This window comes from Staurois parvus, unplaced genomic scaffold, assembly GCF_062004578.1.
Source record: "Staurois parvus isolate SC_StPar_1 unplaced genomic scaffold, SC_StPar_1.0 ptg000005l, whole genome shotgun sequence".
In the NCBI taxonomy this organism is placed as follows: domain Eukaryota; kingdom Metazoa; phylum Chordata; class Amphibia; order Anura; family Ranidae; genus Staurois; species Staurois parvus.
This window is the reverse complement of record NW_028317801.1, coordinates 5,407,089-5,433,917: the sequence shown is the minus strand read 5'-3', so window position 1 is coordinate 5,433,917 and position 26,829 is coordinate 5,407,089. Positions and strand designations below refer to the sequence as shown.

Here is a 26,829-nt window from a genome sequence, read left to right as displayed (position 1 = left end):
TTCCTACAAGAGACCCATTTCAGTGTTGATAAAATCCAGAGACTTACTAACAAAAACTTCCCCACGGTGTATCACAGCCCCTCACCGTCTTCCAAATGCAAAGGGACGAGTATACTGATTGCTAAATCTATCCCCTGGCAATTCCTGGATGAGTACCATGATCCAGAGGGCAGATTCCTCCTATCGAAAGGGAAAATTTATACTCAACCATTCACTCTGGCAAATGTATACCTACCGAATACTAACCAATTGCCGACTCAAATTGTTTCTTTCTACTCTCGATTCCTTCTTAGATGGCACCCTTATACTTGGAGGGGATTTCAATCTGACCATTGACCCTCAATAGGACTCTTCAGCTGGATCTGCTGCCCTTCCTAAGTGACTGCAACTACATCTCAATGATCTCCTTCACTCACGACAATTAGTCGATATCTGGAGGATCTTCCACCCTCAAGAATGGGATTACACGTATTTTTCTCCCTCTCATGGTTCTTATTCTAGGATCAACTTCTTTCTCATACAACATTCCTCTAAAACTGATATAGATCATATTGTGCTCTCTGATTACGCTCCAATGTCCCTAGAACTTGCTCCCCACCAAAGACATCCAGAGATGCCGCTGTCTCCCCTTGAATCATTGCTAAAAGACCCTGATGTAGTAGCCGACATTCTGTACGAATTAGATGTTTATTTTTCCACGAATTCCGGATCAGTTGCCAACCTCCTTTCTGTGTGGCTGGCACATAAGTGTTACATCTGAGGTATCCTCATTAAACATGGACATGCGGCCAAACAACGCAGACTACAATCTGTAACCACCTTGCTTACTAGACTACATACTCTGGAAGGTATGCACAAAACTAAACCTGACCCAGCCACGGAAGTGGAGCTCACGAAAGTTTGAGAGTCGATCAGGGAACACTCACTTTACGGGGCTAAACATATCCTTTTGAGGACATGCTGTTATTATGACGAATATGGGGACAAACGTGGTCGCGTGCTGGCTAGAGCTTTGAAGGCCCAGAATACATGATCATTTGTCTCTGCTCTAAATTCTCCATCGGGAACAAAAATCCATTCCACTCTGGAGCTAGCAAAGGCTTTTCGCACATTCTACTCGGCCCTTTACAATCTAAGACTCACCACCTCCGCCTCCCAGTAGGCGACCCAGCTTGCGGACATCGCTAATTATTTAAGAGAAGCCAATCTCCCTGTGCTTACACGAGATGAATGAGAATCCCTGACACAACCGATCTCGGCTGATGAGCTGACAGCAGCCGTATCGACCACCCAGCCAGGTAAAGCCCCTGGCCCTGCTGGCTTTGTCATTGCATATTACAAAGCTTTCCTCCCTCAACTCACCTAATTTTCTGAACACTTTTTTAATGCTATTACGGAAGGCCAGGGTCTTTTCCCAACCTCCTATGGGCCAATATCTCTGTGATCCCGAATCCAGACAAAGAATCCCCTCCTTTGTGCCAGTTACCGCTGTATGTCTCTGCTGAACTACGACGTTGAATTGTTTACCAAAATTCTTGCAACAAGACTTAATGATCTAGTGATATAAGGCATTGAAGAATGATAGATGGGTTTTATTCAATCCAGAGAAGCACGGGACAGTACCATCAGAACAGTGAACATCATAGCACCGGCCAAACTGCAAAACACCCCTTTACTGCTGTCAACCGATGCTGAAAAGGTTTTGACAAGAGTCAATTGGACTTTCCTTATTGAGACTCTTAAACATCTCAGCATGCCTGCCCCGATATTATGGATAGCAGCTCTGTATACATCCCCTTCAACAACAGTGCAAGTCAATGGCTTTAATTCCGATCCGTTTACATCTCTAATGGCACCAGACAGGGTTGCCTGCTTTCACCTCTCCTCTTTGTTCTTACTTTAGAACCCTTCCTCCAACAAAGTTGCGGCTTACGCGGATGACCTTCTCTTCTATATCTCGGAACCGCTTACTTCCTTTCCTTCCTTTCTACAAGAACTTAGGCGTTATGGCTCCCTATCTAACTTTAAGATGAACCTCCACAAATCGGAAGCCCTCAATATCTCACTCTCTGACTCTGTTCTTTCTAGTTTATGGACAAATTTTAACTATATCCAATACCTAGGAACGAAAATACCTGCAAACCTGAACTCCACCTTCAAACTTAATTTCCAACCATTTTTTTCTTCTTTACAAGACCTAACCAGATGGAGCCATTTGGCCTTATGGTTTGGATGATGTAATGTACTCAAGATGAACGCAATGCCCAGACTGCTATTCCTCCTACAGGCCCTGCCGATTAAGATTCTGCAGACATATATACAGTTCATTACGGTAAACTTTTGTCAATTTTGTGTAGCACGGGAAACCATCATGCCTTAGCAGATTGCTCTTACTGCGGCCCAAATTAAGGGGGGGCATGGGATTCTCAGACCCAGCTTTATACTACACAGCGGAGCACCCTTAAGGGGGATACCCTGGCAGACAATCAACATACCGCATATATATCTCCTCACCCGCTGATCCATGCCACGTTGACAAAGTTGGGAAGACTGTACAAACTTTCTTCTTTACAAAGCTTTCTGTCTCCGATGATACTGATCATAGGACACCCGTCCTTCGCCCCTGGCCTGGCAGACTCCACATTTTTCCAACACGCTCATCAAAAACTCCTACACGCATCCTTTTTTCTTCGACCCACAGGTTAGGCGACGGGTAACGCTATATTTGCTCGATTAGGACCCAAAATCTTAAACAACTGGCAAGCCTATAAATTCTCACATTTTTTGAGCACCCACCCCAAACTGCACCTTTTTCAAAGATCACTTACCACGTTTGAGGGGCTTTGTCTGGGAGAAGAACCGATCCATAAATAATCACTTACCAACACCTACTGACGTTACATGCACTGTCGGGCCTTCCGTTCCTGACAAAGTGGGAAACAGATCTACAGACCACTTTCTCTGATCATCAAAAGGATCGGATCCTCTTCTTCGCACACAAATCTTCATTGTGCATTATCAAGTAACAACCTATGAAATAGTGACTAAGTTGTACAGGACCCCATCGGTTCTGGCCAGATTGTTCCCACAGGAAACCTATTAGTGCTGGAGATGTGGAGCTCACTTGGTTACACGTCTCCACATCTTTTGGGAATGCCCTGTAATACGCCCATATTGGCAGCAAGTCCTGCAATTTATACATAAATTCACAGACCTTTTCCTGTCAGATGACCCAGCAGCAATTTTCCTAAAGCTGACCCCTCTCTCAAAGAAAAAAATACTACAAATCCCTACTTAACATCTATTAAATGCGGAAAGAGCCTGTATTCCAGCTATGTGGAAACAGCAGACCCCTTCAACCATATCCCAATGGTTTGCCAGGTTGAACGACATAGAAAGCATGGAGCATATGACCTCTGTTCTTCATGGAAAATCAGAGGAATGCCGGACTAGTTGGTTCTACTGGGATCAGTTTCGTTTCTGTGACGAGTATTCCCATTACGTCTAAATCCCTGTTCTGCTGCTACTGCCCTGGCGGTTTGGCCTACTTTCATGCCATATCGAACCTCTACTGCTGTCTTCCCTTGCCTCTATCATCTCTACCCCCCCCCCCACCCCTTTTCTCTTTTTTTTCTCTCTCACCTCTTTCTCCCTTTATTTCTCTTCCCCACATTTCCCTCTGCACGCTCTTCTGTTTTCTGTTCTTTCTCACCTATTTCAAAAATAAAAAAACTCCTTAATGCACACATCTTTGGCCAGTAGACATTAGATAGCATGATAGTTTAACGTTATCAGCGATTGCGTCCAAGGGTTCTACATCCCTACTATGCCACTCGTTGTGCCTTCTCAAAAAGCCTCCCTTTTCTCTCAGACATGCCTTTTATAACACTTGCTTTCCACTTGCTTATGTCAAGACTGACAATATTAGTTTTAATGATCCCTTGGTTATCTTTTCACTTGAGATGTAACCTTTGTTATACAAGCTGTTTGATGTTCTTATCTCTTTGTATTTTTCTGTGCATTTATAAATATGAATTTTCCAAAAATAAATAAAAATAAAGATGATTTTAACTGGATGTGTGACCATCCAGAACCTTCTTTGCGCTGTGGAATCTGTGACGGGCAAGGCCAGCACCTGGAGGTGTATTAATGGAGGTAGAATCAGGAAACCGACTTGAGTGGTGTTTGCTGAGAAGGGGTTAAACATCTAGGGCAATAAGTGTCATTAGTACATTGACAGTGCATATTTTTAGCCCTGATCCCTGTAATAGGTCAGGTTCACACTATGCCCTGATCTGAATCACACAGGAATGTGCTGTGCGTTCATGTGCGGGTCTATGCAGTGCAATTTCATTCTTTTGAATGGGCTGAAATTGCACTGCGCTAAAAATGGTGCATGCACTACTTTTTGTAAATGCACGCCAACTGCATAACATGGTACTGTGCCATACTGTTTGATGTGGGCCAGTGTGGGCAAACGCAGTGCGTTTACGACCTGCGTTCAAAGTGTCGTTAACTTTGACTCCTGCAGCAGATCGCAAGGGCATTGTGATTGGAATTTTAGTATGAAAGAGGCGTTGGTGTCGCTGGTTCCCACAGTGTCAGAATGCCCGCCAGAATATCGCAGTCCCTCTATAAGCCTCTGATTGCCATGATTACTAGTTTAAAAACATAAATAAAATTTCCAGTATATATCCCATACTTTGTATACGCTATAACTTTTCCATAAACCAGTCAATATACGCTTATTGGGATTTTTTTTTAACCAAAAATATATAGCAGAATACATATACATTTTTTATGGGATATGCTTTATAGCAGAAAGTTAAAAATATTTTTATAAAAATGTTGTGGTCTTTTTTTTTTTTTTTTTGTTTAGGGCCTGTTCACACCATAGAGATGCAGTCCGGATGTGATGCGTTACAAATGTGTTGCTCTGTGTGGGTTTTCGACATGTTCTGGTTAATTTCTTCCCCTCTCTTTCTTAAACTTAAAGGACATGTGCGTTCCAGTGCTTTTTTGGTATGTTTAGGTGTGTTCCGGTGCATTTTTGATACATTTTAATGCATTCCTGTAAGTTCAGTGTTAAAAAAAATGCAGCATTTTTTTTTTTTTTTGGGAACTGATGGCACTGGTGTGAACTATGCCATTGGAAACCATGTGACCTACTATAAATGCGTGTTTGAAGAAAAAAAAAAAAAAAGCACTGAACTGCATGTGGTGTGAAATTGCCCTTTTTTATAGCATAAAAAAAGTATTGATCAAATACTACCACAGAAAGCTCTATTTGTGGGGGAAAAAAATTGTACAAGTTTCATTTGTGTACAGCTTTGCATGACCGCGCAATTGTCAATTAAAGTAACAGTGTCAAAAAAGCGAACAATGGCCTGATCATGAAGGGGGGTAAATCTTCCGGAGGTCAAGTGGTTAAGGAGATTTGGTTTTCCTTGCAATTCTGGACACTCTAACTGGAAGGTCATCTGATCCAGACTTTAACCTGTAGCTTACATCAATTCTATCAGGGAGGAAACCTTGCCACAACAAGAGAAGTGGAATAGATTCTGTCCTGGGCAGAACTACACAATTGAGCCCTGTCTGCTGTTTACATCTCAGGTATGGACAACTGGCAGACAGATTTCAGTTTGCAGCACCTAGACCCAGGGTAATTTTTTCCTACACCTGGAGGTAGTAGTCCATTGATTACTTCCTCTAGACCCATAACGGTAAGCCTGCACCTCTGTATGGACATGGGACTAGACAACTTGTGTTGCACTGATCGCAGTTTGCAAGGCATCAATGCAAATATTAATGCATTCTATTTCTTTTTTTTTCCAATATGGGTGCAATTTTACTTTTTACAAAAAGTGGAATATGCCTTTAAAAACAAGTGGTGATCTTACCATGAAGGTCCTTGTTCAGGGACTTTAAGCTTAGTGCTTGAGCTGTGATCCTGCGCACTCTGATCCTGTCACACACTGCCAGACTACCATGCCGATACACATTGTACAGGCAGAGCCCACTGTTCTCAGTATCAAAAAGTTGATCCAAAGCAATGATGTGCAGATATTCCTAAAGTGAGTACATGTAAACAGAAAGTGGCTGAAAAAGGCTAGAGGAGAGCAGCAGCATTGAGATAAAAAAATTGATGAAAAAAAAAGCTAAAACCATTGTTTTTTTTGTTTTTTTTCAAATCAGAAATAAAGTTTATTGAACAATTCAAACTGTTGCAGAGCTTACATATCTCCACATGCATCACCTCATTGCATCTGAGACAAGGTAACAATCAAGTCAGTAAAAAACATTTGCAAATAGTCTCATGTCCTTAGTCTGCCAGCATTCCACAGTAATACACACAAATTGGAATATCTAAGCCAGCCTTTTTCAACCAGGGTGCCTTGGCAAAATGCCTAAATAATTCCCAAAAATTGTATGTAAAGCCAGAGGGTGGATGAAGCCTGCTTTTTAGTTACACAAAGCCACAGGTTTTCATTGTGCACCATTACAACCTTCTAGCTGCCAGCATCCCAGAAACCATTGGTTGATAAGAAGGACATTGGACACCTGCACAGCATCCTTTTTTGCCCTTCCCCCACCCATCTTCGTCAGCACTTGGGTCACATTAGCTTAGCGAGGGATAGAAACTAAGGGAGAAAAACATTGGAATCCTAGTCAGTACCAGTGTGCTTTGTAAGAATAAATCACCTTTAACCTTGGGTGCCCTGCATTTGTGGATGTTGCTGCATTATGTAAAACGTTTAGTTTTTAAATTTTAGAATGGGGTGCCTCAAAGTTGTGCAGAATTTTAAAGGGTGCCATGACTGAAATAAGGTTGAGAAATACTGATCTAAGCATACTTTTGTGGTCAGCCATTAACATACTGAAGTTGAAGTTAGGATATCATCACATCAACTGGTTCCAGGTCTGGGAAGCTCAACAAACTGTCCCAACCTTCTCTTATGTTGCTGGGAAACTCCTTTGTTGATATAGAACTCGTTCATAGCGTAGCATAATGCCCATATGATCAATTTACTTTGGTATAGAAGGTGGTGGCGTGTTTTTCCACTGCAATAAAATAAACTTACGTGCCTTACCACTTGCCTACTGGGCACTTATACCCCCTTCCTGCCCTGGCCAATTTTCAGCTTTCAGCGCTGTTGCACTTTGACAATTTCGCGGTCAAGCAACCTTGTACCCATATGCAATTTTTATCATTTTTTTTTCACACAAATAGAGCTTCCTTTTGGTGATATTTACTTGCCACTGGGTGTTTTATTTTATTTTTTATGCTATAAACAAAAAGCAAAAAATTTGAAAAAAAAAAGTTTCTTTTGTTTCTATTATAAAATTTTGCAAACCGGTAATTTTTCTCCATCACTGATGTGTGTTGACGAAGCAGCACTGATGGGCTCTGATGAGGTGGCACGGATAGGCAGCAATGATGATGATGCACTGATGGGTGGCACAGGTGGGAGACACTGATGGACATGGGTGGGTGGCACTGCAGGGCACCGGTGTGTGGTACTGATGGGCACAGGTGGGTGACACTGATGGGTGGCACTGTATAGCGCAGTTGGAAACCGGTTAAATAAGGCCCTTGAATCGTCCTTCTCAATAAATGAATCCCACAACCTCATCAAGCATGCTTAATACACATTGTTTGGGGTCTACAGCAACATTTGTTTGAAAGGCCTGATTAATAGTGACCACAACTGTCTCCCAATATCTGTGCAACTTTGGGCAACTCCACAGCATGTGTATCAGGTCCCCAAGATCTCTGCTACATCTGTGGCATATATCGGGTTCTATAACAATCCAATATTATTAGATTTAAGTGGAGTGCGGTGAACTCTTAACAGAATATACAATTGAGACAGCATATGGTGTATGCAACACATTTAAACTAAATGTTATATTTAAAAAAGTCAGCTGCTAGTGATACACTGTGCTTTTAGCAATTTGTGTCATTTTAGAGATTTACTTAATAAGAAAGTCCTCACTTAGGATTTAGATCTAACTTAAACCTTGACTCCAAACATACATATAAGACACAAATAAATGCAGCACTATTTTACATTGCAGTAATGTAACCTTTATTTTGCATGATGCCAATGTAGTAAAAAATGTACCTGCACTGCAAAGCACCATGACCCACATGTTGTACATTGTGGGGTGTGCTGCATCGCAAAAGAAATGGCGTATGTCCACTTTTTTCTGCATTGGCAATCAATTAAAAATGAACGAGCTCCCTAAATTAATTTTTAACATATTGAACTAGTTTAGGTAAGGAGAAGCAGGACTAGGAGTTGCATGCAAATGCGCTGGCAAGAAACGTGCTGTTAAGTGGAGTGAGCAGACTGATGACTTGTCACAGATAGAAGTGATTGTAGACTTGTCAGGTATGCAGTAGGCTTTCTGTGGCTATTGCAGTCATCAGTATAGCCAATCGAAGGTATGGGAGGAGGTTGCCAAGTTGCTACGTCACCTTAGACCTCATCCAGCACTAATCCTTTTCAGCCATACCTGCAATGTGCTCACAAAATTTACCATTTTGAAGGTAGTATGCAACACAACACTTCGCTAAGACAGATTTATTTGGAAATCAGCAACTGTGGTCTTGAACTTTGACTTCAGTCACCAAATATATACAGTAGCTGGAAAGGACTGTTAAGTGTGGGGCAGGAAATATGTGCTTAAATGTACCAATTGATTTTGTGCAGTATTGGAATTCTATTCACAAATGCATCAAGCTCACAGAAATGGCTGTTTTACCATCTTCATGTGAAGATTATGTGAATTCCAGAGTTGCTGGATCCTGCTCTTCACCAATATCTACTGGACACTCTCCAGCATTGCAGTGAGATCTCTACTGTGCAGCAGAGTGTCTCTCACAGCTGGTTAGTTCTGTTTTATTAAGCTTGTGCTTGATCAGCAGGTTTACATAGTCTTTACCATCCATGACAATACTGCATTTGAATTGCTTTTTGGAATTTGACCCTGGACTGTATTTTGGACCCTGATTCTGTCTGGCACTTGCCTTGACCATTTACCTGTCCGACCATGTGTCGGTCTATCCTCAATTCAGCTAGTTGCCTATCACTGCCAGACCTTCCTGTGTTGCTGCCTTAGGCATTAGCAGCCTAATATCCACACCACCAACAGCTGTGTTAAAGACCTAATGCTTTGGGGTTTTTGATCAATTGGAGTCAAATTCTACTGGTGCACAGTGCAGGAATGTTGACAGTTATCTAACATCCTGGTGGTTTATTGCCAATGTTAGAGAAGAAACTGAAGATTTATATTTTAATATTTTTATTGATAAACTGTAGAAAGTATATAAAGAAAAAAGGAAACATAGCCCAACTACATGGTGAGTTGAGGCAAACAAACAGATTCATAGAGTATATAGGCACATAAGAATACATCAACCAATGATGTTGTAAACAAGAGGACACAGCCCCAGTAGGGTAGCACATATTTCATCGGTCCGTAAACCTGGGCAGTTTCAGATAGTCATCTGACAAAATAAGGATACTAAAAAAAATTGAACAGAGGAGTCAAAGAAGAGAGTAAAGAATACAACGGAATAAAAAACAAAAGAGAAGAAAGAAAGGAGGAAGGAAAGAGAAGAGGGCCAGCCATAAGTCCATTAGATAATAGAAATATACCTAATCCATGGTTCCCATGTAACCTCAAATTTAGCAGTATTATTATTAAAGATACTCGTAAGTTTATCATCCAATTATGTTTCTGTTTGAAAACTGAAGATTTAAATAGGATGGATACCTGAACAAGACCAAAATTAAAAAACTCCCATTCATCCAATAACTACTTCAGGAAACAAAAGACGAAGGCATTGGAATGCTTCCTGGTTCCTCAACATGAGCATTTTTGAAAATCTTTGATTTGATCTCAGATACTGTTCATACAAAATAGCCTTTGAGTTTTTATGATCTAGAATCATCTGAGGACAGAAAGAATGTTAAAATGGCTACAGGAAGCATTTGGAGGCTGTGATTTCTGCAAGTGTTACGAAGTCCTGATGATTTCAGACAGAGCACATACAGACAGAGAAGGTATATAGGAATTATGTGTTAAAGTAGTTGTAAACCTCAGGCATGAAATATGAGCAAAGCATATTCCTCTATAGTGTGTACTTGTCTCAATTAAAGTCATTTCTGTCTGCTGCTTTATTCCTCTGCTATTGGCATGAGTCACTTCTGACACCACTGACATGTTTTCTTGACACCAAGAGAAAATGGTGAAAGGGAAGGATCTTCAGTAGATTGACAGCCTCCACTCCATTCCTGTGTGGTGTGTGGAGGGGGTGTGTCCTTTCCCTCCAATCAGCTGTCAGAGCTCTCCTTACTGAGCTCTGCAGTGTGTATCTTCAGCTCTCTGCCCCCTTTTTTTTTCTGAACTCTCACACAAGCTTTAAAATTCAGGACTTTGAATAGATGTAAAGAAGATAATACTGCAGATAAACAGGTACAACTTATGTAGAAGAATTTTTCATCTCTATGTATAACTTGAGGCCAGTCACTTCACTTTGTATATGTAAAGATTTACAACCACTTTAAATGTTGAGAGCAATATGTGGCAGTGCTAGTGTTAATTTATTTCACATAGAAAATCAAAAGAGGTTTAAATTTGGCTGGTACCCAAAATTTTACATTTGGTTGTATATTAAAATGTGGTAGCCTGAGCATTTATTGTATTAGCAAATGTAGTATAAGCTTGAGTCCTTCTTTTAACTTGTCCTGAAAATGATTCCAACTTAGTGCTGTAAAACATCAGGAATGTTGGTGCTTATCTCGTACACAAACAAATCCCTGACACTTTGCCTTTTGATTAACCTCGGCGCATTCCTTAATATCTAATTACACTCAAATTATACATAGGAAGTTTCAGAAGAGTTGTGTAGCAAAATGTATAATTATGTGCCATCTTGCCCTGCATCCAGAAGTTGGCGTTCAGGTCACTAGTACAATCGAGCATTTTGATTTGTCAATACAACTCCCCCAAAAAAATAAGATTGGAGAGGGGAGCCTTCCAACATCTTAAATTTCACATACAGCATCAGGTTTTCAATGAAAAGAATAAAGCACGGCCTTTTATATTAAATTAAAAAAAAAATGCCCACAGCTATTAGTTTTCCAAAATCCACAGAGACGGGTGGGGCAGGATCAAAAATCTGTATTTGATCAAAGTTATTGGGTTAGACGGTATCTTTGCAAACTTAACAAAGATGAAAGGTGCTGTTTTTATTGCATGCTAGTAACAGTGTAATTTCAAACTAATTGGTATAGAGATGCCAATCACCTGCAGGGAATGCAAATAGATACTCTTACAATTTCCTTTGAGGTACTAAAACCCAGTGTTGGGACTGGAAGAAAAACAGAATAATACAGTTAAATTGACCTTAAATGAGCTGCTTTGTGGTTTGCGTAGAGAATCCTTCACTCTATAGAACTAGCCCATACAAGTCTTGTCTACCATCTTGATCTGTTGGCTAGACTATTATGACACAGAGCAGTAGGCACTTCTTTGAGACATGGAACAACTCTGGTACACCTGTGCCAATTTGGACACTAATGAGATTTGACTTCCTTGGGAAAAAAAAAAAATCTGAAAAATAGATACAAGATAAGACACTTGTGTTCAGTGTTTTTCAAACTTTAGCCAAACATGCTTTACCATTACAGCCTTTGCAGTGCCACTGCAGCCGACACTGTTTTACCATTCTGTTAGCTGTACTGGCAGGCACTGCACAGACAGCCAGACATAAACTCACACTTCCATTAATGTATTCTGTAGGCTTAACACAAGGGCACAGCAAATACAATTGCTGTTTATGTGCCCAATACACACCAAAGCATTGCATTGGTCTGCACTGCTGAAAAATGTAAACCTGCTGCACTTTTTTTTTTTTTTTTTTTTTGCAACTCACAATTCTTTGCTCACAGTGGACTGCTACACAAAGAATTACACAGTGGGTTTAAAAAATAGCCAGCTCTAAAATGCAGCATGCAAGCACTACATTGTAGCATGTGTTAACTCCAGTGCACATATGCACAGTTTTGCATGCTGTGTGGTGTGAATGATGCAAACACTCATTCTTGCCTGAAGTTGGCCATATGCGTCCTGAATTTTGGCTAATTCCAGCTGAGTGGGTGGCCCTGTAGGCATCTGCCTCAAAACGCAATTTAAGAATCAGTACGGGTAGAAAATTATCAGCTGAACAGTAACTGCATCCTAGTAGATGCAGTCAATGTTTGGGTATTCAGGCAGCCACAGCTGTTGAGACCGTCTGTCTGAATACAATAGTCAGCAGTGGAAATTCTTCCATTCACACTGTTTTGCAATTTGTCTTTTTGATTTTCTCTTGTTCAGGCAGAGAAATCATTGCATGCAAGGTTAGGCTAAGGAAATGCACAAGGAAGACTGTCTTATTTAGATAACAGGATAAGAAAAGAAAAACCGCAATTTGTTCCCAAAAGAGAACGGTATGACTCTGCAAAACATAATGGTAAAATGAGTGCAACATTGTATGTATGAGTGCCATTTGTCTTGCAGATGCACTGTGCTGCACAGAACTGTTTCGGGAAAAAACACTAATTTCCCTGGTTTAGGCCTGCCTCACAATGAGAAAGCAGACGGTGTGCATTTGTGACTGTGCATCCACCTCTTGCATGCCTGTCTTACTCAAATGTGCAGCTGTGTCTGTGTGTGTCTGCATTAATGGACATAGGCTGTCTGCAGGCAGCTCCAGACGTATAAACAAATGCTACATTTACACACTGCAGGCCTCTGTACCGATGTGAATGAGGCTTTAAGCTGTTGGACCAAACTCTAGAAAATAACTTTTAGTTAGGCACCCCAGATATACTGTATATGCAGCTGATGGGCATTGGTTGATCTCTGTAGAGTGTAAAGTTTTCTATATAGATTTTTCTGAGCCTATGACTGGTAAGCATTTAACAGCTTTGAAATATAGAGAAGTATGAAAGGTCCACTCTAAAGCTGGGCATGGACAGTTAATTGGCAACATAAAAAAACTACCAGATTCATCCATCCACACAAGCAAGGTTAATGGAGGAATTCCCCCGCCCTCCACAGGGACATTGTATTCTGACAGCAAGACTCTGATTTCAGAACAGAATGATCAGCAGCTCCAGCCACTGATCAACAAAAGTTTTCCAGGGTGTCTGTTCAACAGAATTCAGTCGAACAGAGAGGGCCACACAGATTGAAATTTAGCTAGCCTCCGCTGAACTGGCTGATTTCGATCTGTGTATGCTCAGCTTAAAATTTAATGATAGCTTGGTAAGTATGCAATTAATTTAGTAAGCACGCGTACCTTACCCTTTTTCTTGTAGCGTGTCGTGTATTTACACATGCATATCTGTTTTAACAGGAGGAGCTTCTGTTGTAGAGAACAACACAAAGAAGATTGAGAATGATCTCATGAATGCCAAGACCGTGAAGTCAAAACTTGGTGGGTATATGGGCACTTTGGCAATATACAGCCAACCGATAGCTCTCTGGTTGATGTGTAAGCACAACCCTAGCATGCCATTAGTCAGGGCTTGTATCTTTCTCTCTGGCATCCATAAATGATAAGAGCAAATTAAAATAATAAAAGAGCTACTGTACTGCTTAACATGAACCTAACTGAACGAGTATGTCAGACCTTAATTATGGCAAACAGCTGCAGTATGAATACCTACCTCAAGTGTTAGTGGGATCTCTGTACTGCTTCTGTTCACTGGATGGATTCTGACCTTCTAAATACCGTGGTTTCAATAGAGAAACATTGTCATTTATGGACATACAAGTACACCAGATTTTAGCAGGAGGTAGTGATGCAGGTTACATCTGGAACTGCAGCTTTAGCTTCCAGTGAAACCCACTACAATAGAAAGAGGGTTGTAGAACTATGAACTATCTATTTTTTAACCTGGATGGTTTAACAGAGTGGATTTTTTTCTTTAAGTCTCTTAAACAATTGTGTAGTTTTCATGCTTTCCTTTCCTTTTTTTGTTTTTAAAAGAAAGACGCAAGAAAGCCTCTGCCTGGGAGAGAAACCTGGTCTACCCAGCTGTAATGATACTTCTCCTCATTGCAACAGTAAGGTTTTGTGCTTCCTTTTTTGCATTTAACGTTTGTTTTTTAAAGAATTCCCCCTTGACAGTTTTGTCCTGTATTGTTTCAGTCATTTTCCGTGATTCTGGTCTCCTGCAACATTCTGCGATTACTGGTGGATGAAACAGCAATGCCAAAAGGTTCAAAGGTACAGTGTAGTGTGATTTTCTACTGATGTATAGAATAGACTTGGTTTTATTGACAAGTACAGTATGAGCCCCTGCCTGCAGGTAGATTGATATGTATCCACACATTTTTAAAGCAAACCTCTAGTCATAATATACTTGGAAAACTACCACTTGTAATGCATAGCAGGTACCTCCCCCCCCCACCCATTCGGGAGGGGTAATTTGCAGAGCCCAGGACCACATAAGACTTTCTTTGCATAATAGAATGTCACCAGGTTTCATGGATTCCAGAAAAAGAAAAAAGGAAGCGCTGACCTGAAAATGCCTTCTATGAAGTGCTAGTGGCAATTTGTGTATGGATGTTATACAATAGGTACATTATGCTTTATGTGCTTTTATGATATACAGTCAGGTCCATAAATATTGGGACATCGACACAATTCTAACATTTTTGGCTCTATACACCACCACAATGGATTTGAAATGAAACGAACAAGATGTGCTTTAACTGCAGACTGTCAGCTTTACTTTGAGGGTATTTACATCCAAATCAGGTGAACGGTGTAGGAATTACAACAGTTTGCATATGTACCTCCCACTTGTTAAGGGACCAAAAGTAATGGGACGATTGGCTTCTCAGCTGTTCCATGGCCAGGTGTGTGTTCTTCCCTCATTATCCCAATTACAATGAGCAGATAAAAGGTCCAGAGTTAATTTCAAGTGTGCTATTTGCATTTGGAATCTGTTGCTGTCAACTCTCAAGATGGGATCCAAAGAGCTGTCACTATCAGTGAAGCAAGCCATCATTAGGCTGAAAAAACAAAACCAACCCATCAGAGAGATAGCAAAAACATTAGGCGTGGCCAAAACAACTGTTTGGAACATTTTTAAAAAGAAGGAACGCACCGGTGAGCTCGGCAACACCAAAAGACCCAGAAGACCACGGAAAACAACTGTGGTGGATGACCGAAGAATTCTTTCCCTGGTGAAGAAAACACCCTTCACAACAGTTGGCCAGATCAAGAACACTCTCCAGGAGGTAGGTGTATGTGTGTCAAGAGAAGACGTCACCAGAGTGAATACAGAGGATTCACCACAAGACGTAAACCATTGGCGAGCCTCAAAAACAGGAAGGCCAGATTAGAGTTTGCCAAACGACATCTAAAAAAGCCTTCACAGTTCTGGAACAACATCCTATGGACAGATGAGACCAAGATCAACTTGTACCAGAGTGATGGGAAGAGAAGAGTATGGAGAAGGAAAGGAACTGCTCATGATCCTAAGCATACCACCTCATCAGTGAAGCATGGTGGTGGTAGTGTCATGGCGTGGGCATGTATGGCTGCCAATGGAACTGCTTCTCTTGTATTTATTGATGATGTGACTGCTGACAAAAGCAGCCGGATGAATTCTGAAGTGTTTCAGGCAATATTATCTGCTCATATTCAGCCAAATGCTTCAGAACTCATTGGACACCACTTCACAGTGCAGATGAACAATGACCCAAAGCATACTGCAAAAGCAACCAAAGAGTTTTTTAAGGGAAAGAAGTGGAATGTTATGCAAAGGCCAAGTCAATCACCTGACCTGAATCCGATTGAGCATGCATTTCACTTGCTGAAGACAAAACTGAAGGGAAAATGCCCCAAGAACAAGCAGGAACTGAAGACAGTTGCACTAGAGGCCTGGCAGAGCATCACCAGGGATGAAACCCAGCATCTGGTGATGTCTATGCGTTCCAGACTTCAGGCTGTAATTGACTGCAAAGGATTTGCAACCAAGTATTAAAAAGTGAAAGTTTGATTTATGATTTATTATTCTGTCCCATTACTTTTGGTCCCTTAACAAGTGGGAGGCACATATTCAAACTGTTGTAATTCCTACACCGTTCACCTGATTTGAATGTAAATACCCTCAAATTAAAGCTGACAGTCTGCAGTTAAAGCACATCTTGTTTGTTTCATTTCAAATCTATTGTGGTGGTGTATAGAGCCAAAAATGTTAGAATTGTGTCAATGTCCCAATATTTATGGACCTGACTGTAAATGTGCTTACACATGCAGTCTGAGATGGCTATGGTAACTACACGCTGTATTCACAGTCATTGTATTTCTGTATATTTATGTTTTGGTCCTGATGATATTTGATTTTTTTTTTTTCCTTTGGCTGTCTGGAAGGAGATTTCTCTTCACTGTCTGTTCTAGTCACATAGCAGGAAATGATAGGAAATTTCTTTAAAAACCTTTTGGCTACACTCTATGATGTGTAGAAACCCACCAGACTACATTCATGGACCTGCACATCTATCAATGTGCCTTTTTTAGATGTGTTTGAATTTTTAAGTGGGAAAACAACCGGTTTAACTAAATGCTTAGATAATGGATGGAATTAAGTTTTGTTTGTAAAACAATCCTTTTTTAGCTGAATAAAAACAAAGCCTGACTGGTTTTGCATTTTCAAAGCCTGCACAGGTGTAACGAGCAGTTTAATGAAACAAGCTGTTGTCTGCCTTTACATTTTTTGGCATGAGTGGTACATTCCCCTTTAGAACCTGTCCTAGATTTTTTTGATGATGATACCTGTACAATGGCTGTGGTAGATGTCTGTGAGCCAGAGAACCTGGATGGATGCCAGTGCTCTGATCTCATCGTGTGTAGGAATTGATTTATGCTAAACAAGAATCATTAAGCAATTCTTACAGCATAATAATGTGTCTGGCCTGACTGGATGTACTGTTTTCAGTTTTTTTTTTATTTTTTTTTTATTTAAGCATGTCCTAACTTTTGTGCTATGTAAATATTAACCCTTTCAGAAGCTTTTAAAATGACATAGTCCTATAAAAATGAAATTGCAAGTCCTTTGAGAAAGATGAACACCAGAAACAAAATAAAAACTACAGTTCCTTGGCTTGCGCTTTCTTAAACAAGAGTAGCTCCAAGTTTAAGGACCAGTGAAAAATATACTTTGCATACAGTCCTTAAAGTAGTTCTAAAGTCCAAACTTCTTCTTTTTTTTTTTTTTTTTTTTTTACTTTAATGCATTTTCTGCGTTAACCTTCCTGGCGGTCTAACTAATCAATATTTTTGAATGTCAAAGCGGTACATTGTTTTGCATGGAAATTTGTTGTTTTATATTGTAGGTCTGTATTTCTTAGGAATAACTCACTGAAATCTGTCCAAACTAGAGTCTAGTAAACATCCCGGGTATGATAAAGTTTGAAACGCGAAATCATAAATTATAATAAATAATTATAAAAAATAATACATTTAATACGATAATGTAATCAAACCAAAAACACTGAAATTTGAAATAGAGCGCCAAGTTCGCACATCACTGAGCTCAGTCACAGAATAGTTTTCAGTGTCTGATGATGAATTTCCCCACAAATCATTATCGCTCAATTCTGCAAGTGATTCTAATTCACTATTGCTGTTTTCTAGCTAGTCTAAAACCACTTTTGACCTAAAGGGATGCTTTTTGGATGCCATGGACATTCTCAAGTTTCCAGGCAGAAAGAACGGTAAAAGTGCATGCAGGGCACAGGACAAAGCACTAGGGACAAAATTTAGGTGAAAGGGTTTGATACAGTAATGTAATGTTGACAGGTTACAATTTATTGTGTGTCACATTTTTACTTTTTTGGATCTCCCACCGGTTCCGCCCCCCTGCGTACCAACGCTCGCAGGGAACGGAACCCGGAAGATGGATGCCGGCATTGGCAGGAGGACACAGTGGGAGGGGATCGCAGGACAAGGTAAGGATCAGGGTATCACAGGAGAAGCACTATAGAGTAATCCTGAGTGTAGCTTGACTTTACCGCTTTTTGTACTGTAAATTAACCCCGAGTCACTCTCGGGATTACTGTTAGGAAGGTTAAGGTAAAAAAAAAACTCCCCACTGCTTGTCCACCCTCCCTCTTCGGCCTTCTTAAAGAATATAACCCAATTCCAAAAATGTTGGGGCCTTGTGTAAAATCTACATAAAATCAGAATACAATGATTTGCTAATCTCATAATCCCACATGTTGTTCAGAATATAAATTAGAAAACATTTAAAATGTTTAAATCCAGAAAATGTACCATTTTAGGTAAAAAAAACAAGGTAATTTTGAAATTGATGGCAGCAATACGTCTCAAAGTTGGGACGGCAATGAAAAGCTGACAAAGCAAGTGGTACTAACAAGGAAGAGCTGGAAGAACATTTTGCAACTAATTAGGTTAGTTCAAATATTTCCATTCATTTCCTTCCTGTAGCCAAACAGAAAGTGACAGGAAATCCATGCAAATAAAGGGAATTCCTTGAGACCCCCAGATCACCAGAACTAGTGTCCCCAGTGGAGGATTTCCCCTCTATTACTTTTCTGGGGACAACCCAGATTTTGGGGTTTTCATTTATTTTCACTTTCAATGATAATGGTAAACAGGAAAAGTAGAGAGGATGAATTTCCCTAATGGGGGGCACAGACAGCAATAAAGACTGACAGGTGTTCTAATCTGTCTCCACTCTATTCAAAACAAACAAGTTTTTTCTTTAGTTGTACTTTAATTGGCAACAGGTCAGTAATGTTATTGGATATAAAAAGAGCATTTTAGAGAGTCAGAGTGTCTCAGAAGTTAAGATGGGCAATCTGTGAAAAGCTGCATCTAAAAATTGTTAAACAATTTAACAGTAACGTTCCTCAACATAAAAATGGACTTTGGACTTAAAAGCAAACAAAATTTTGACGTAATTGTGAATGACCGTTTGTCAAGATATCAAAGATACTGATGAATTTCCTTACAAATGTTTGAAATTCTACTAGTGTATGGTCAGTTGAGTTCTTGTGAAATCCACATTTTAGCTTTTATTTTACTGGATTAAACACTGTAATTATCTAGCATTTAGCTTTAAGTTTTGTGATTTAGGCAATCCCAGCCTTTTTGTGAGTACCCAATATTATGTTATCACATGGTCACAAATGAATGTACTCAAATTTACATCTGGCTTTAGCAATATTACATCATATGATCACCCTCTGTCCTCTTGTCACCTTTTAAGTATTTAATGTTAACGCAGTTGATAGAAGAACACAAAACAAACAGGTAATAAGTAACTATGTACAGTATAAAAAGTATTTATTTTTATACACTTTAAAAATATTTTTAATTTAAGGGGATATGAAATATACATATAATATTTTGTATTCTTATTTTTTGCCAGCAGGAGGGAGCGCTGGGTTCCTTTTCAATTTTGTTTTTCTGTTTCTCCTAAAAAGTCCATTGTTCACAGATGATTACATGCAAACAAGGTGGAATTCCACTTTTACATGGATTAATGGTGTAGAAACACAACATACGCTGATATAAGGGTTGACAAATGGATCATTTCATTTTAATATTAATTTTCAAATCAGTGTTTTAGTTTTTAAAACATCATTATAACTGTTGTATTTGTTCCTTTAGGGTCCGGGCATTGGAAATGCATCACTGTTCACTTTTGGATTTGCTGGAGCTGTGTTAGAAATTATTTTAATATTGTATCCTTTACATGATGACACGAAGTAGGAAAATTAAAAATGTGTAAAGCCAAATATTTTCATTGCCATGCAAGTTGAGAAAAAAAATTACATTCATACATTACATTACATTAAGTTCAGCAAAGTTTATAGTTTGCTCCTGGGCCACTTTCTTTAACCACTTGCACTCCTGAGTATTTACCCCCTTCCTGACCAGGCCTCTTTGCTATACAGCGCTGCACTATTTCAACCGGTAATTGTGCGGTCATGCAATGCTGTACACAAACAAAATATATGTCCTTTTTTTCACACAAATGGCTTTCTTTTGGTGGTATTTGATCACCTGTGCACTTTTTATTTTGCACAATATAAACATGCTTTTTCACGCTTTTATTCTTTTTTTTTTTTTTTTTTTTTTTTTTAATTATTTTTACACTGTCCCTTTCATTTTTTATTTTCTTTTGATCACTTTTAATGCTATCACAGAGAATGCAAATATCCCCTATAACTTCAATGGGCATTGTCATATATTCTTTTTTTTTTTTTTTTTTTTTTTTTTTAGAAATTTGGGGTCTATCAGACTCTAGATATCTCCTCTGCCCTTACAATATCTAATCTCACCAAGATAGGTGTGATCAGATGCTTTCCCAATTTACAAATGGCGCTGTTTATATCCTGAGAAACTGAAGTGATGAACTGCTCGTAGCTTCTGATTTCTTAGACTATAGAGATTATTGGCAACATTCCGGTCTCCAATCAGCTCTATGGTCATCTGGCAGAAGCACCGGCTGCATTCTCAGGTTCCCCCCGATGGCACGGAACTGCCCGAGAAGGCTGTGGAAGGCAGCGGGGTGGGGGGTGGTATCTTCCCCCGATCCTTGTAAAAGCAATCCTGCAGCTAATTGGCCACTAGGATTGCTTTTACATGAAAGCCGACCACCGGCTGAAAAAAGATACCAGGATGATCCTGGTATAACCACTCAAAGTCCAAAGATATACCAACACGTTGCGGGTCCTTGTTGGGTGTATATGCTATGTTCCTCCTTTTTTTTTTTTTTTTTTTTAATGCAGCCTTTGGGCTGAATGGAAAAAAAGAGGAGACATCTCTGCCAGAAATTGTGTGGCATGCCCACCATTAGAATATACCTCCCTGCATCCACCCACTTCTAACGGTGGGCACACATGAAATGTGCCAAAATATGTTATAACATATGCCAAAGTATAGGGGCCATCCATCCACTGGCCACCCCAGGCCCCCATGCTTTGGCTATATGCTCTTTTTTTTGTTTTTAACTGCGGATGAAAAATCTCATCCAAAAGCACTGCCCACACTGACTTGTATATTCTGAGAGCAAGTTCCTGTTGCTGTCAGAATAAACAGGTCTGTGCTGCAGCTGAATGACATTCCTGCAAAGAAAACAACAATGGTTAACAGTAGAACAGTAACAACAACAAAAAAAAAACTTTTTGGTTTTTAAAATGTTTTATTTTTTTCGGACTTGAACTTTTTATTTTTTTTGTCTTTCTTTACATTTTTTTTTTTCTTTTTTAAGATCGTAGGGTCTCTCAAAATGCAATAGCCAGTTTCCTGACTACCTAACATCTTTTGAGACCCTGTGTAAATATATGCCCTGAACTGTGCAATTCTGTACCCTATACGAATACTCCACTAGGGTATGGTAGCGACGGAAGCGGTCCTTGAGGCAAAGACCAGGTTGGCCAGGACAGGAGGGACAAAAAAAAGTGGGTGTCGTGTCTTATTCAGTGTCTGCTACAGACATGACATCTTCTTTGGGGTGACTTTTGTGTTTAGGTACCAGAGAGGACATCTGGAAAATGCCTCTCATGCAGCCGGCTAACTGCATATGGATTTGAGGATTGGGCCACAGCACCTTCTGGATACAAAAGGGCCGTGATGATCTCTTCCTGGAATTTTAGGAAGGAACCACTTCTTCCAGTTGCTTTGTAAATTACAAAAGCATTATATAGAGCCAATTGAAATAGACACCTTTTTGTACCAGTATCTAGCTTTCCGGGAAACTAGGTACGGATTCATCATTTGGTCATTGAAGTCCTCCCTCCCCATGTTAAGGTTATAGTCATGGACACAGAGGGGTTTCTCAACAACGCCAAATACCGTGTTAATTTGGACCGTCACGTCTGCGTGAATGGAAGACAGGACGAAAACATCCCGTTTGTTCTTCCACTTCACTGTGAGCAATTCATCATTCCTTAATCAGGCCTTCTCCCCCTTTCTAAGTCGGGTATTTACAAGCCGTTGGGGGAAGCTCTGGTGATTAGGTCACACAGTGTTACATGAGCCAATTCCAAGATTGTACAAATGTCTAAATAGTGGCATGCTTGTATGCAAATTGTCCATGTATAAGTGGTACCCCTTACGGAACAAAGACGACACCAAGTCCCAAATTATCTTGTACTGCTCCCCATGTAGTCTGGGCAGTTGGGGGGCTCTAATTCGCTGTCTCTTCCCTCCATAAACCCTAAATTTGTATGTATAGCCTGTGGCCCTCTCACAGATCTTATACAATTTGACCCCATATCTGGCACGCTTGCTGGGGATGTACTGTTTGAATGCAAGGCGGCCAGTAAAGTGAATGAGGGACTCATCCACGCAGATGTTTTGCTGGGGCGTATACACACCTGCAAATTTCTCAGTAAGGTGGTTTGAGAGGCCAAATTATTTAGAGCCTGTCATGTTCAGGGTCACCCCGAGGATGACAGAGTGTGTTATCACTGAAATGTATGAAGCGGACTGACAACTCATGGGGCCCCCAGGCAATAGGGGATTATGAGGCCCCCGTGTCCTCGCCCACACCCAAAAAAGCCTATGAAAAAGCCAATGAAAGGTACCAGGGGCATCTCATGGGGTCCCCTACTGACCCCGGGCCCTCGGGCAGTGCTCAAATGGTCAGTCCACCCCTGGTATGAAGCGCATTATCATCTCATATCTATGTTTGGTCATGGCTGCAGAGAATACGGGCATATGATGAAATCGGGTCTGTGAACCAATAGGACTGCAACTCATTCTTTTTTGTAATGCCCTTGTTGAGGGTTAGGCCCAAAAAAGTTTTACATTCGGAAACCGTAATTGGTTTCCATGCGAATGGTCTGGCAAGGTTTGAATTTGGGTTTGTGGCGACATATTGTTGAGCATATAAATTACTTTGGCCTACAATCAAATTGTACAAATCTTCTGTGAAAAACAGTTCCATAAAATCAAGGGGAGTAGTTAAATTTGCTCTTTCCACCTGAATTCCGGGTTGGGCAGTGAATGAGGGAAATACGGGTGCTGCAGAATCTGTGGGCTGCCAATCAGGATTTGCAAGCATGTCCGGAAGGACATTAGGGGCTCTACGGGCCTGTGTGCGATTTCTTGGTGGCTGCGGGACACTACTTACTCGCCACCACACCAGCTTGTACTGCACTTGTGGAACTCGCCACGTCACCAAGTGATACTGCAGTACTGGTATAAAAAAGACCAGGATATACTAGGTCGCTGGTGCTCGCCAGTTCACCAAAAGGTAGTGCACACCTAGTACTGGCACCCTGCTGCATATGAGACTTCAGCTTCATGGGGTCGGGTACGCCTGATCTTAACAGGGACCTCTTCATCGTCTGAGCTATATGTCAGGGTGCCGTTGCTGTCTACAGGTTCGTGTTCTGAGGCTGATTGTGTCAGGGAGTCTTCCCCTTCGCTCTCACCTGACATGCTCAGAATCCTGTAGGCCTCACTAGTGTACCTTTCTTTGGACATTTTGGCCTCTAAATTTACAGGTACCTAGTGTGACTCACAAGAAAAAGAGCACCTGGCTGTTAGGGACTGCTTGAACTGCTACAAAAACATTTACCAGCAAGTGCTAACAGAGATCAGGCCTAATTCTGTGAACATTGCGGTTTTGTGTGCAATATATTACAGGTGACCGTGATCAGAAATTTATACTGACACTGCACTTCTTGTTAGGGGTGGGGGGGAGCGTTGGGACTAAACGCTAGTGCTGACAGCGAACGAGGATGATCCTGCTAACACTGCGTTTTTGGGGACACGAATACGAAGGGGGCACTGGTATAGTTTTGTTCATGATCAATATATTGATCCGTACAAACACTATACTAGTAATGATGATGATCAGTGACCTATAGCGTGAGTGCAATAATGTGCGGGCAATCTAACGCTAGCTGACCCTAGGTGGGAGGGACGCTAACTGACCCTGACACTATCTGACGCTCTCTGATTTCACTAGTGGCACTAATACAGTGATCACTGAACAATACTGTACACGGACACTGTACTAATGGCGGTGGCAGGGGCAATCAAAGGGTTAAATGTGGCAATCAAGGGGCTAAAATGTCTCTATCTAACGTGTGGGTGCAGTGTGCGGCTTTTACTCACGTGTGATGTCCTTCTTCTCTCTCTGGAACAAAATGGTTCCAGGGAGAGAAGAACCAGTTAGATCTTGTGCCTGTATTTACAAATACAGGCAGAGCTCTGCATCTTCATTCGCTGTAGGAGATCAGCAGAGTCCTGGCCAAAATCACTGTCCAAGACCTGACATACACCTCCTACAACGAATGACAGTGGAGGTCAGTGGGGGGGGTGCGTGCATGCGTGGTCTAAACCCGGAAGAGAAAAGTGACCTACGGGTACGTCACTTTGCCTGCAGCTACCGCCCGTTCGCAGTACATGGCGGGTGGGAAGTGGTTAAGATTGTGAAGAAGTTGCGACCGTCTTGGAGCTGGATTCCTATGTTATTTGTTCATTTTGAGTTGTGAGGAATCCAGCAGATGTGTAGGACATCATCATTTGGCATTGTAACGGCTGCTGAATTTGAATGGCATTGGGAATTCTCCCGACGATGTCTTATGAGCGAGGGGTACTGAGATACTGAGAGATACTAGAAGCCAGAAATTTATGTAAAACTGTTCAGTGCTCAAGCCAATGACGTAGTCCTTATCAGATCATCTTCAATGGTGGGTGGGCCTCAATCCAGAGAGCAGCACTGATGTGACGATTTCAGTGTTGTTTTCTACATTATTACAGTGTATGTGCAGGGCACTGTGGTGATGCCCTATGCCAGTGGAGGTCAACTTGAAAATTATTAAGACCCCAAGTGTGGCCCCTGACACTCCAGAGGGCCATACCGCAGCAGCATATTTTCATGTATTAAGGGGCATTCCCATTCAAAATGCACCCTATCATCCAAAAATGTTGGTCCTGCTGCATTTTATGCAGCATATCACAGTTCACACTGAAGAAAATGGAGTACAATAACCCCAGCATTGGTGTAAGTGGCAGTAATAATACCCTCCAGCACTGGTGTCAGTGATCACAATAAATAAACTCTTCATTGGTGTCAGTGGACACAATCATTGATGTCAGTGGATGCAGTAATAACCCTCCATCGCTGGTATCGGTTAGTGCAATAATAACTCCCAACATTTGTGTCAGTGGACATATTAATATCTTCCAGCATGGTGTCAGTGGAGACAGCTACAACCCTCAATATTGTTGTCAGTGGGAGCAATAATAAACCCCAGCACTGGACTCTGTACTAATAACCCTCACCCCATAAACCCCTACACTGGTAGTCATGGCAGTGAATGTTAACCCTGCATACCCTGTGCACTAGTGGTCATGGCAGTGAAAGTTAACCCCCATCCTCCACTGCATTGGTGGTGGTTATGGCCGTGAAAATTAATCTCCCCCCCCACACCACCTCTTTTGGTGGTCATGGCAATAATAGTTAATTTCTTTGAGGGTGGATGGGGGAGTGGTGATTGATTACCCCTCATTGAGTCTGGACTATTTAAGGGTAAATATTTGTGCAACCAGTCAGCTCTAAGAAAGAGGACTTGGCCCTCAAAATGCGTCAGAGTTGGTTTACCATCTGCATGTTCCTTAGGGAGCACTTCCTTTGATCAATTCAGGGATGGAGATGCGAGAAGGTCTTGTCTGAGGATGTCATATACATACCTATTATTTTAACTTGGATGATTATTTTATTGGATTGTATAAATAAAGTGGTGTCAAAGATGATGCAGGAGGCCTGTGCCTCGTTCTCTGTTTTTTTTTTTTTTTTCCTTTTACACTTGAGGTGTCATACTCTGACTGCACAGTGTACAATGTTTCTCTTGGCAGTCTCTTCCTATACAACATTCCCTTACCTCAATCTTTACAGCTATCTGATGGTTTCCTCTGTTGTCGGCTTCTATAGCCTGCGCTTTTTTGGAAGTTTCACCCCAAGGAAGGATGACACAACAATGACAAAGGTACTTACCTATGGCACCCATCATAGATAAGCTTCATGTCTTCCTAAAGCCCTATTGAAGTTACTGAAAGACTATGTTCGTTTATTGTCTGACTGCATATTTGTTGTTTATAGTCTTACCACTTACATTCCTGTTACACCAGTTCTGCAGTGACTCTAAATGTGACTGGGATATGTAGATATGACTAAGTATATCCAGTGTACTCCATAATCAGGAATGGTAACTGAACTTGTATGACACCCCCCCTCTCTTTCCCTGCAGTACAGTTGTGTGAGATGTGCATGTGATGAGGGGTGGGGCCAGTGGTGTCCCAAGGCAGGTGCGGGGTGTGTGGTCCGCACGGGGTGACACCGGACCCGCTCCACAAAAAGGTAAGTTGTAAAGCAAGCCGACAATCCCTGCAGGATGGATCCGTCCGATCCATTATGCTCAATCCGCAGATCCGATCCATTCTGCGGGGATCGTCGGAGGGGGTGTCACCAAGTATTACCGCACCGGGTGACGCCAACCCTAGGGACACCTCTGGGTGTGGCTGTTACTCAGCTATGCCAGCACAGAGCACTAATGCGGGAGTGCAAGCAAGAGGGATGATAAACAGATAAAAAGGTGTGACACTTCATTTTAGCTTTACAGTAGAACTAAAGGCAAAATATTTTTTCATTTGGATACAGTAACAATGTTATAAGCTTTTGTCATTTGCTATTTTTTTGCTTGTGTCCCATTGGGGGTATTTCCCTCCGCTTCCTGTCCCATAGCCAAAAGAGAAAGTGAGGGAAT

At 41.1% G+C, this 26,829-nt stretch overlaps 1 protein-coding gene across 1 annotated transcript in view; it reads left to right on the top strand.

The window, feature by feature from the left end:
* Positions 1-26,829, top strand: part of LMBR1 (limb development membrane protein 1) — a 184,573-nt gene that overhangs the window by 136,373 nt on the left and 21,371 nt on the right. Inside the window, exons 10-14 of the mRNA XM_089693439.1 lie at positions 13,415-13,495; positions 14,051-14,127; positions 14,213-14,290; positions 19,712-19,785; positions 25,962-26,052. Coding sequence (XP_089549565.1) covers positions 13,415-13,495; positions 14,051-14,127; positions 14,213-14,290; positions 19,712-19,785; positions 25,962-26,052 — 401 coding nt within the window. The remainder of the gene's footprint in view (positions 1-13,414; positions 13,496-14,050; positions 14,128-14,212; positions 14,291-19,711; positions 19,786-25,961; positions 26,053-26,829) is intronic.